This window comes from Procambarus clarkii, chromosome 49, assembly GCF_040958095.1.
Source record: "Procambarus clarkii isolate CNS0578487 chromosome 49, FALCON_Pclarkii_2.0, whole genome shotgun sequence".
NCBI lineage: Eukaryota > Metazoa > Arthropoda > Malacostraca > Decapoda > Cambaridae > Procambarus > Procambarus clarkii.
The window spans coordinates 11,478,058-11,489,521 of NC_091198.1; the positions used below are offsets into that span (position 1 = coordinate 11,478,058).

Below are 11,464 nucleotides of genomic sequence, written 5' to 3' on the forward strand. Positions count from 1 at the left end.
GAGGGTGATGACAATTCCCTGCTCCTTGTGCTTCTGTGAGGGGGACTAAGTTCTGTCTCTGGTTCATGGTAAACCAAACAGAACTCCTGTGACTGTTGTGATCCAGTAGTGGAGAAGCCATCTCAGCAAGATGGCTTTTCCTTTCAGAAAATAATAATTTTATGTACAAAAATACATAATACATTACAGATTTTCTAGATACTCTAACACACCACAGATACTTTAGGTACAGTACCTGAAAACACCACAAATACTTTACGTACTTTAAAACACCACAGAATTTTATACACTGAGAAATCACATTATCGTGATATATCAATGAGAAAATCCACAGGAGCCGTGATAAGGATTCGAACCTATGCACTGGGTATTCTTTACCACAGAATTTTGTATTAATAATAAAAAATATTACTTAGTATGGGTACTCATCAAGGGTTGAGATGTTTTTCACATATGATACTTAGATGAGTATTGTTATGTTGAGGGAGGAGGAGGAAGTTATGTTGGGTGGCAAGAATGTAAAAAACATATTACCCTTTGCTAATTAATTTTCATGTGAGTGTGATGGGATCAAGAAATAACACCAATTTCCTGTTCTCTGGCACATTAATACTTTTCAAGGGGTTCTTTTCATCAGGTACAAAATGACCTTGAAATCATTTGCAAAATATAGCTTTAGACATCCATGCATCTATTTTTTGCTCAAGAGTTCATCACAATATGTTTTCTCTTAGTTTCACTCTTGCTAAAGCCCTGAACAACAGATTTCTTGCATTTCAAGAAGCCATAATGGTAGGTTGTAATATATATATATTCAGTGAAATAAAATGACTGTACAAACTATAGTATCAGCAATAGACAAAATTTACAAGGAGAAATTTTTGAAACCTTTGGTATCAAGAACAAGAGGCCATAGATTCAAGATAAGGAAACAAAGGTGCCAAAAAATACAAAAGTTTTAATTTGTGAGTAGAGTTATAAAAGCTTGGATCAAATTAAGTGAAAAAGAGGTGGATACCAAAATCATCAGTAGTTTTAAAGCACCATATGACAGATTATTGAAATAGGATACTGTACCATGAACATAACTCTCATTGTGTAACTACATAAATGGCTGGCATTACGAATCTTGAAACCCCTAGATCGCCAAAAAACTGAATAAAAAATGTTTTAAAGAAATTAATATAAAGTGATTTATAGAGAGACTGCAATAATTATTTTGCAATTATGGGGATTTAATACCTACATATATATTTTTTAAACTTACTAACCAATTAAGTGGGTACTCTAAAAGTAAAGAATTAATAACTTTGCATGTTTTTCCCTTCCAAGGTAAATTTCTGAGTGCACAACTGCTCAAGGCAAATAATAACTTAAACTAAAATGATACTTGTGAAATAAAATGCAAATTATTTAATTATTGGTCAAGTTTATATTAAAATAAATGTACAATAGACTGACTAACAATTTTCTTTTTTGAAGTATTGAATGTCTAATGTAGGTACTGTACAGACAAGACATGAACACATCAATCAGCTGTGACCATGTCAGAAATCATACCAGATTTAAAATATCTTCTTTTGCTTGTTAGGGTAAATCATAGAGTATTTACTGAATATTGTTTGGCAGCCTCCAAAGCAAAAGACAAGTTGTAAAGTACAATATTTTAACTTGGGTAATCACCCTTAATCAAATACAGTACAAGCTGTTGAGATTTTTATAAAATACAATGTTTAACTTGAGTAATCAACCTTAGCTAAGTACAAGGGAATGAGTGTGTACCACTAAATAGTGGTACTGTACACACTAAATAGTTGGAAGTACTGGTAGTTGAATAGGGATGTTTAGCTGGAGAATGTTTAGAAAATAATGTAAATTTAACATAAACTGCAGTGGATATGTCTCATTTTCAAGAGGATCAGAAAATTTGGTAGTCTTCATTACCACACACGGTTTCAAGTACAGTACTGGGTATGTAATTCAAACTTATAACTTGCTCACACACATACTTGTATGTATATCCACTGAAGATCTTGTTATTAAACCAGTGTACTCACACATATCATATCTCCAATTTAACCCAAGTTCAAAAGTTATCAGCTCTAAGCAATCAAGTTAGTTGTCTTATTTTTTATTTTTTGCTGTAAAATCAATTACATGCAGCTACTGTAATTTATGGTACTGTACAGTATGCATTGACCTTCATATACTGTTCACACCCACCTCAATCATTACCTACAATGGTGTTTTAAGATTTGTATAACTGAAGCTCCTATTATGAGTCACAAGTGGGGTCACTCAACCTCTGTTTTGTAGCCATCACAGTTATACAGGCAGTCCCCAACTTACAAACTGGATGCATTCCAAAAAGATGTTCATAACTCGGAACCATATTTTCCATAGATGGAGGATGCAGTCCCTAACCACTAAAAAAGTCACAAAACTTAAATTTGTTGAAAAAATAAAAAATAGAACATGACTTTTTATTTTGAATGATGGAATTTACTTTGTTTTTTGAAGAACAAAGAGAGAAAATTATAGCACTAAAGAAGATGGTGATAAAGGTGGTAGTGGTGATTTGAAGACTGATGCATCACCAAAACACCTCCACTTGTTATTAACCATTATTGAGTAACCTTTTCTCTATAAACAACTGAAAAAATTTCATTAGTAGCACTGTACATAACGCAGGGACTTTAGAATTGGTTTGCAAATCTGAGTGAAATGCCAAAATGGAGCCTTTGAGTCTGTTCGTAAGTTGGGGACCTCCAGTATAGGCTACTGTTAAAATCGTAGAAATTTGTGAAGAGTGCTCAAGTCATTCTAAATACCAATATGGGCAATACTTTTAATGCCACTTTTATTTTTCAATTGTCAACTGAAATTGGCCTATTTTAAACACAAATATAAAATGTCATCAGTGTCACTGCAAATATTTAACAAAAACCAGTCATTTGTAATTTTCAATTCTGTACTTTTTCATTCTCCCCAACCCTCAACATGTGTTACCCATTCTTTAAGATGTTAGAACTGCTAGTGCCAAAACATTATGAGTGTATCTGTGTTGTGATATATCGCAGCAGACTCTCGAGTAAAACTTGTCTTAACTGTATAAATGTTGTTTCATTGACTAATCCCAAGCATGTCTCTCATGTATAGAATACAAGTACTGTACCGGTTTACAGCACTAATGCTTTTGATGACATGCTACAATACTACTGATATATAATTAATTTTCTATTTCTAATACTGTTTTTTTATTTTTTATTTATAAAGATATGCATCTTCATAATATCCAGCACAAGAGAACAACCAATATTATTGTAAAACTTCTAAATGTAATACATAGTTAACAAAAAATAATGTTAGCCTTTTATACAGTGTAGTGCTTGATTAAATTATATACTATACAGTATTAATTCCTCCTATTAGAGCAACAAATAGTGTGAATGTTCTAACATGTGAGCATAAATATTCAATATTGTAAAATAATTAGTGAACTGGAAGAAATTGATACAGTAATTTTAGTGAGTTTTCACTGATACTCACTAAATTTTCATACTTTTACAAAAAGCAAAATGCTTAAATATTTTCTTTTAGATATATAAAATATTCAGCAAATGCTTTATAACACCTAGTAGGGTGGCCAGCATACAGTTTTTACTGCAAACTGCAACATTTCTATTATTATATATTTTTATTTTTAATTTGTGTACTGTACTACATTGTGTTTGTTGACCAGACCACACACTAGAAATTGAAGGGAAGACGACGTTTCGGTCCGTCCTGGACCATTCTCAATCGACTTGAGAATGGTCCAGGACGGACCGAAACGTCGTCGTCCCTTCAATTTCTAGTGTGTGGTCTGGTCAACATACTTCAGCCACGTTATTATGACTCATCGCCTATACATTGTGTTTGATTATTCTTTACCTGGCAACTGGCCTTGAGTGAACACTCATACATTGCTCTTGATGTGTTTTGTACGAGCCCCCTATTCAATATTTTACTCCCCCCCTGGTATTCTATTTTGTTAAAGTTAGTTTATTTTTCTTGTTTACAGATTTGTCTTTATTTGTCATTCAAATGTCCACATAGTGTTCCAATCAGCATTTAATTTTTTTCCTCTGATTTCTTTTATTTATTTCATTTACTTATATATTTTTTATTGTTCTTTCCTTTCTTCAAATCCAAGTATCTCTTCTGTCACACAGATAATGTTTTAGTAAATCTCATTTTGTATTTATGAAACAGTCTACCTGTACTGTAAAGAAAATTCAGAACTTAGCAGTGTACTAGCCCTTAAACTTATAAGGTCATCATTAATCACATTTATGGTCCTAATACTGTATTATGATCAACAGATAATTTGTAATGTTTATTTTAATATTATACATGTATAATTTTCCTGTGAAACACTATTAATACTTGCATTTTGCATTATACAGGTAGTATGAATATACTGTATCAGCAATGATGCTAAAAAGGTACCTTGCAACACACATCACATTATCACATACACTCTCCCAGCTAGTGTAATTTATTTACTGTATACTGTAATTATTTTATGTATGTTAAATATACTGTTTTAGGTGCAGTATGTTCCCATTACAATTATGTTTATCCTATCTGTCTATATCTCTACATCTTTCTTTCTCAAACTTTTAAAATACACTACATTCATATCAGTCACTTTACTTTTCCTTAGTGAAACATTTCTTTTGCCTCTAATAAGTTTATTATTTTTTATATTTCCAATTCTTATTTTCTTTGTTTTATATATAATTTTATATTTTATTCTGTATTTTTTTTTTTTTTTACTTTTATGTTTCTTCACATTCTGTGGGGAGCCCCGGAGGCTCCCTGGAGCTATCGGATAATATGTGATACATTAAACCAGGGCTTTAGTCAATGGAGTTCAGCCTGCCGGGGACCACGAGCCAGAACCTGGCCTCCTCAGAGAGGCAAAGGGAGCAATGGCCTATAGAAACCCCCATGTGGTTGGGGGCATTCCATGTCTGCCATCGACTGGGGGTTGGCACCCAGAAAGGTAGGCATAACAAAACAAACCCCACATGGTAAGAAAATGCGACAGAAAACCGAATAGAGAGGCAGAACTCACCCTACAACTTAAGGAAACAAGCAAACGTCACACCTCACCACCACGCTGCCTGTCCGTGCAGCCCCCCCTTCCCCTGGAGAGGGATCCCCTGGCTCCCCCATGCCAGCTACCCAAGCCATCCAGTTAGTTGGCTAAAGTGATCCAGGGTGGACGTCATCTCTGGCCTCAGTTTCCAAGCAGTGTTTACCTTCGTGGTGTGGTGGCCAGGTGTACTTGAAGTGTACCAGGGCTGCATGCGATTAGGGCAGCCTTCCCTAAATGCCCTGTGAGTACTACCATTGCATGTCAGGGTTGTCTTCCCTGGTGCATTCGGGATGCCATTTCCACTCTTTCTATCACCATGGGGTTTTTTGCTGCTTGGCATTTACCCTGCCCTTGGGACCAGCTGGGGTTTTGTGGCCCTTGTTTGACCTTGGGTAGGAAGTCGCACTGTTGCTAGATGGTGCAGCAAGGTGTTGCACAGCCAGCTTACCTAGGCAGTGGCCGGTTTCTGTTTCCTCTGGGGACGTACTTTGTGGGGTTTCCTTTTCATTTTTGTTTTCAGTGCCGGGTGAGGGTCTGGTGTGGCTATAAGACCACTATAATATTTTGTTAGCCCTCCACTAGGCTCCCCGTGCTTGTACACAACACAGAGGTTTCAGTATTGTGATCTTCCCCTTGTTAGCTTTGGGTCTAGTCAGTTAGCAACGCTTTGCCCGGGCTTCCCGTAGCAGTCAGCCTACAGGCCCTGGAAAACCCTGTCAGGGCTTGGTGGACCTATGGATGCCTCTTCCGAGTTCCAGCTCACCTTGTGCGAGTTTGAAGGTTGCTGTATGCCACTTGTCTCAGTGTGACAATCGCCACTTTTGCCTCCGTCATGCCACCTGTTAGGTCACCGACACCTTTGACCCGGAGTCTTGCTAGTCGTGTTCTTTGCATGTTCTCCACTTACCCTTTCTATTGACATTGATATTTGGGTTACCTTGAGGTGCTTCCGGGGCTTAGCGTCCCCGCGGCCCGGTCGTCGACCAGGCCTCCTGGTTGCCGGACTGATCAACCAGGCTGTTGGACGCGGCTGCTCGCAGCCTGCCTGGGTACAGGCAGCATCCGCATTGCGTGTTAGGTTTAGGTTGCTGTAATGCGCTATATTGGTTGCCCACCCGGATGCCCCGAGGCTGACCTGTTTTGGCGTTGTTCGCTCTTCTCGCCCCCTCCTTTTGCACAACCACTTGGGCTGGACGATCACTACATGCAGGTCAGCGTTCAATCCCCAACTGTCCAAGCGGTTGGGTGCCATCCCTTCCCTTTCCACCCCAGGGGCCGGCCGGCCAAGCAGACAGCACAATGGACACGTGATCCTTTGGTCCCGGGTTCGATCTTGGGCGCCGGCGAGAAACGATGGGCAGAGTTTCTTTCACCCTATGCCTCTGTTACCTAGCAGTAAATAGGTACCTGGGAGTTAGTCAGCTGTCACGGGCTGCTTCCTGGGGGTGGAGGCCTGGTCGAGGACCGGGCCGCAGGGATACTAAAGCCCCGAAATCAACTCAAGATAACCTCAAGATAACCCATCCCATGCCATCTCCTTATCCTGACCCCTTTCCAAGTGCTATACAGTTGTAATGGCTTGGCACTTTCCCCCCCTGATAGTTCCTTTCCTTCCTGTCTCTCTCTCTCTCTCTCTTCCACCCCCCACCCCCCCCACCCCATTTCCAACTCCGAAACATCTGGGGTTTTGGGGTCGGGGTGGGGTTTAGTTGGTGATGAGACTCATTGGTTTCGCGGAGCTGCCCCATTCGGGTTGGGAACTAAGGCATTTGAGCCTGCTCCTCCTGCCGAGGCTTCTGGGTCCTACCAGCAGCCCCCTTCTTTGTTGCCTTTCCAATGGACTCTGCCTTTTCTTTAGGAGTGGAGAACGGCTCTGCCCTGGGGCCTCTGTTGCGGGTTCCTGGGGCTGTGGGGAAAGCCCATTAGCAGTTCTGAGGCTGTTTGCCCCTGCTTTTGCTTTGTGCCTTCTGGGCAGGTTTTTTTTTTTTTTTTGTCTCTCCTCGTCTGTTTTATTTTCCCGCATTTGCTGGCGTGATTTCGGCTCTCTTGTGTGAGCCACATCTCCTTTTGTTTTGGTGGCCATTTTCTTTAATGCAGGTCGCTTCCCCGCCTGGCTGCCAGGGCGGTGCTGCGGTTTGTTTGTTTACATGTGCCTGGGAGTGTGTGTTCATGTTGTGGGGGCCTTTTTTTTTTTTTTTGCCTCCGTCGCGAGTTTCTATCCTCCTGTTGCTGTTACTCTGTTTTGTTCTTTCTTCTAGGGCGTTGTTATTTCTGTTCTTCTGGGAATGCTTGAGTGTTGACTTTTTCGCCCGGTTGTGTGTTTTCTGTTTGTTTGGGTCTGTGTCCGGTGTACTTGCCCATTTGCTCTGCTTGTCCCCACACCTTTTGTCCCTTGGTTTTCAGTCTATTTCTGGCTGTTTAACTGGGGGTTCAGTCTGAGTAATGTGTTTTGCCCTTCATTTCTGTGGTGCATTCTCTGACAGCAAATGTTGTGGTTTGGACTTCCCCCGGGTTCCTTTCGGCTCTTTGGTTTTGTTCTGAAGGTTTTCTTCCTCTCGGGTCCCCTTTGGAGTTCTGGAGGTCCTTGTTTACCTCCTCTGCCTCCCAGATTTTCCTCTTCTAGGGTTCCGGGGTCTTCCTGGCTTGCAGACTGCCCTTCCTGGGTCTTCCTGGGTTTTGTGGTTGTGCCGGGACTTCGGCTTCTGTAGTCAAGGTGGGCCTATGATGCAGCTTTTGTGCCGGTGTCTCCTCTTGTATCTTCTTCGTCTGGCCGGCGCAGTGCTTTGCTCTGCTCGTAAGTCGGATTCTTGGTTTCTTTTATTTTTGTTACAGTATTTACAAATTTTTTTGTTTTTGTTTTTTGCTGGTCCCTTCGCAGGTCACCCCCTTGACGGGGTGATGAGGGGAAGGCTCACTCTGTTTGCTCATGCCTGGTCCCACGATTCATGGGTGTTAGTGTCATGTCCTCCAGCCTGTGGTGGCTCTAGGTGGCTCCTCCTCCTTCAGGGAGTTTGGGGTTGGCAGGGTGGGCTTCTTCCCCTACGCTCTGTTGGGTCATCTTGGAGTGGGTGCCCTTGGACGTGGTTGACACGACCCCATCCCTCAGGTCAGTTTCTCTCCTGTTCCAGTGCCGAAACGAGACTGTGCGGATCTGCGTTTCATTCTGGACTTGTCCCGTCTAAACCCTGGATTCCTTGCCCCTCCTTTTGGATGACCACTCTGTCTCAGGTCCAGCTTCTGTTGGGAGCTGGGTGCCTGGATAGGGTCCCTGGGCCTCAGGGGGACGTATTGGCATATTCCCATTCAACCTGGGTTCAGGGACTGGTTAGGTTCGTGGTGGGGTGTCTGGCTTACTGCTTTTGTTGCCTTCCTTTTGGCTTGACTCTGGCACCTCGCATGTTTACACATCTTACCCGGATTGTGGTGAACCGTCTGCATCTGCTACTGGGGTTCGGGTTCTGACCTACCTCGACAACTGGTTGGTGTGGGCTCCCAGCCAGTCTGCTTGTCTGCTCACCAGAGGTGTGGTTCCTTCCCAGCTTGCTGGGTTCAGTTTTCAGTTGCATTTTCTTGCCAGGTGGGGTTTGTTTTGTTATGCCTACCTTTCTGGGTGCCAACCCCAGTTGACAGCAGACATGGAATGCCCCCAACCACATGGAAGTTTCTATAGGCCATTGCTTCTTTTACCTCTCTGAGGTAGCCAAGTTCTGGCTTGTGGTCCTTGGTAGGATGAATTCCATTGAGTAAGCCTTGGTCTAATGTATCGCATATTAACCTGATAGCTCTAGGGAGCCTCCGGGACTCGCCCAGAAACTACCGTTTCATTATATTCAACTCTGGTTTTTTTAATACTCTTCCTCAGGTACTAGAGTATATCAAGGCACAGCTCCCTGAAGAAGAAGTTGAAAAGGGCCAAGATCCTCATAAAATCACGGAAGAGATCTTCCATCATGAGGACAAGGACAGGGATGGTTATATTTCCCATGAGGAATTCTCAGGACCTAAGCATGATGAACTCTGAGTGTCTGCATGTCACATAGGACTGCATCATCATCCAAGACAAATGGATTTTTAATATGGGAGTGCTTACTCTTTCTATCACTTTTCACAAAGGGTGCTGATAATTCTACTTTTTTAGTGGATTTACCAAAGTAATATATTTTTTTAATTTGCTTAAAAAAGGAAGTAAAATAATGACCCTGCTTTATAGCGCCTTAGATTCATCCTCAAGCCTAAACGATATGGTACGTAAAGTTTTATTCTGGGTTTCTCACTTCTCATTTACAAATCTCATCATTATGTTACACGCATTGTTTACTATCAAGGACTCGTCTCCTTAAACTCTGCCTACACTCATAATAATCAGTGGATTGTACATTTCCAGTTTGTTAATATACTGTACTTAGATATTTTCCACTGTCCAGCATATATGATGGTGGCCTCAGAATCATTGTGATATGAAGTGTTTGCCTAAGCCTTAATTGCAATTCCTATGGGATGCAATCAATTTATTGTATATACTGTACTGTATTTAAAAAAAAATCCAATGTACTGTTGTGCTATGAAACCACCCTCATCTGCAAGCATTTTATTCATATTCACATTTTATAATTGTTTGCATAGTTTATTACAGTATAACCTAAAAAATAATATAATTTTTAAAGAGAATTTTTAAGAGCTATTGATATATTTATATAATTTTAGTGCACCCTAAAGGATGAATATATTTTTATCATAAATTATCTTAACCCTTCCTTAAATTTGTTGGCGTGCTTTAAGTTACTATATATTATAGAGCTGTTAATATGACATAAGTGATTTGGTGATTGAATTCATACTCTTTTGTTCACACACAATAGATCTCATATTTTTCTTGTTTTGTTGCTTGCTTTCAGTACAGTAGGCATACAGTAAACTTGAGAATTCAATGACAATTCAAATTCAAGTAAATGGCCTTCCCCTAATTATGAAGTGTCAGATATGGAATAGCTATGTGCTGTAACCAGTTTTAGCACAGTGTTATAGTTATCAGAAGTGACATATAACATTGCTTTACATTTGTAAATACTGTACAGAGCACATGAACATTACATATGGCAACAAAACCAGAAAATAACTTCACAACTATAAAGTCTTCCTTTAACAAGTCACAAAGTTTTCTAAGAGTATTACTAGCAATTTAGGTCAAATATTTTACAACTGTTAATTAATTTGTATCAGCCACAACTTTATCAACTTAAGGAAAATTTGGCATGACCTTTCATAAAAAATATAACCCTTATGCTCAGAAACGTGGATGAGAGCTCGTCGATGAATGCTTTACAGTGTTTGTTATACTCTTTTATTGAATTATTGGAGTGGAACAGTATGTTTCATTGGAACTGATGGTCAGAATTAAAAAGGCTGTGTTGCATATGTTCATCATATATTTGCATAAATCTATCATTTCTATTAAGTACCACATTATCACTCTCCTAGAAAATGTAAGAAAATTCTGGCTGTCATTTCCTTAAAAAATGTGACTGGTGTGCCGTGTGAGCGATACCTAACACATAGACATTCCTAGTGCATTAATCTAGCTCCTGACAATGAGCTGATATTGTATTATAGAAATTTTGACACAGATTTGTATTTATATTTTCTTGTTGGATTTTATTACTAACTTTGTACTCTGATTAATCAGTAAATTTTATGAAATGTGTATTACTTGTTTGATTTTAAATATAATTAAACAAATTACCTAGTCTCGAACTCATGATACTCTACCATGGTCCATTCAGGACATATCCTTAAAAACTTACATGTATGGTCTACCTACCTACCTGCTGATGATTTTGAGGATCAACGTCCTCATGGCCCAGTCTCTGACTAGGCCTCCTGGTTGCTGGACTGTTCAACCAGGCTGTTTGCAGCTTGACGTATAAGTCACAACCTGGTTGATCAGGTATGCTTTGAAAGTGCTTGTCAAGTTCTCTTTTGAACACTGAGAGGCTGGCAAGTTCCCTTACACTCTTAGTATGTGTGTGAGGAAAGAATGTTGAAAAGTTTTGAGTCTGATGTTTATCGAGTTCTCTCTAAGTATGCCTATTGCACCTCTGCTTTTCAGAGGGGCTATTTTGCACATCCCGCCATATCTTCTGGTCTCATGTGCTATTTCTGTGTACAGATTGGGAACCAGTCCTACTAACATTTTTCAAAGTGTAAATATCTCTTCTGCCTGCACTCTAGGGAATACAGATTTATAATTTTTAGGTGGTCCCAATAATATTTATAGATGAACAAATCCACAAGGGCCGTGATGAGGGTTCAAACCTATGT

The 11,464-nt window shown here is 40.0% G+C and overlaps 1 protein-coding gene across 1 annotated transcript in view; it reads left to right on the top strand.

Moving 5' to 3' along the window:
* Window positions 1–10,847, top strand: part of LOC123763314 (uncharacterized) — a 63,271-nt gene extending 52,424 nt beyond the window's left edge. The window contains exon 4 of the mRNA XM_045750467.2: window positions 9,009–10,847. Within this exon, the coding sequence (XP_045606423.1) occupies window positions 9,009–9,167 (159 nt within the window). The 3' untranslated portion in view covers window positions 9,168–10,847. The remainder of the gene's footprint in view (window positions 1–9,008) is intronic.
* Window positions 10,848–11,464: the final 617 nt, after the last annotated feature.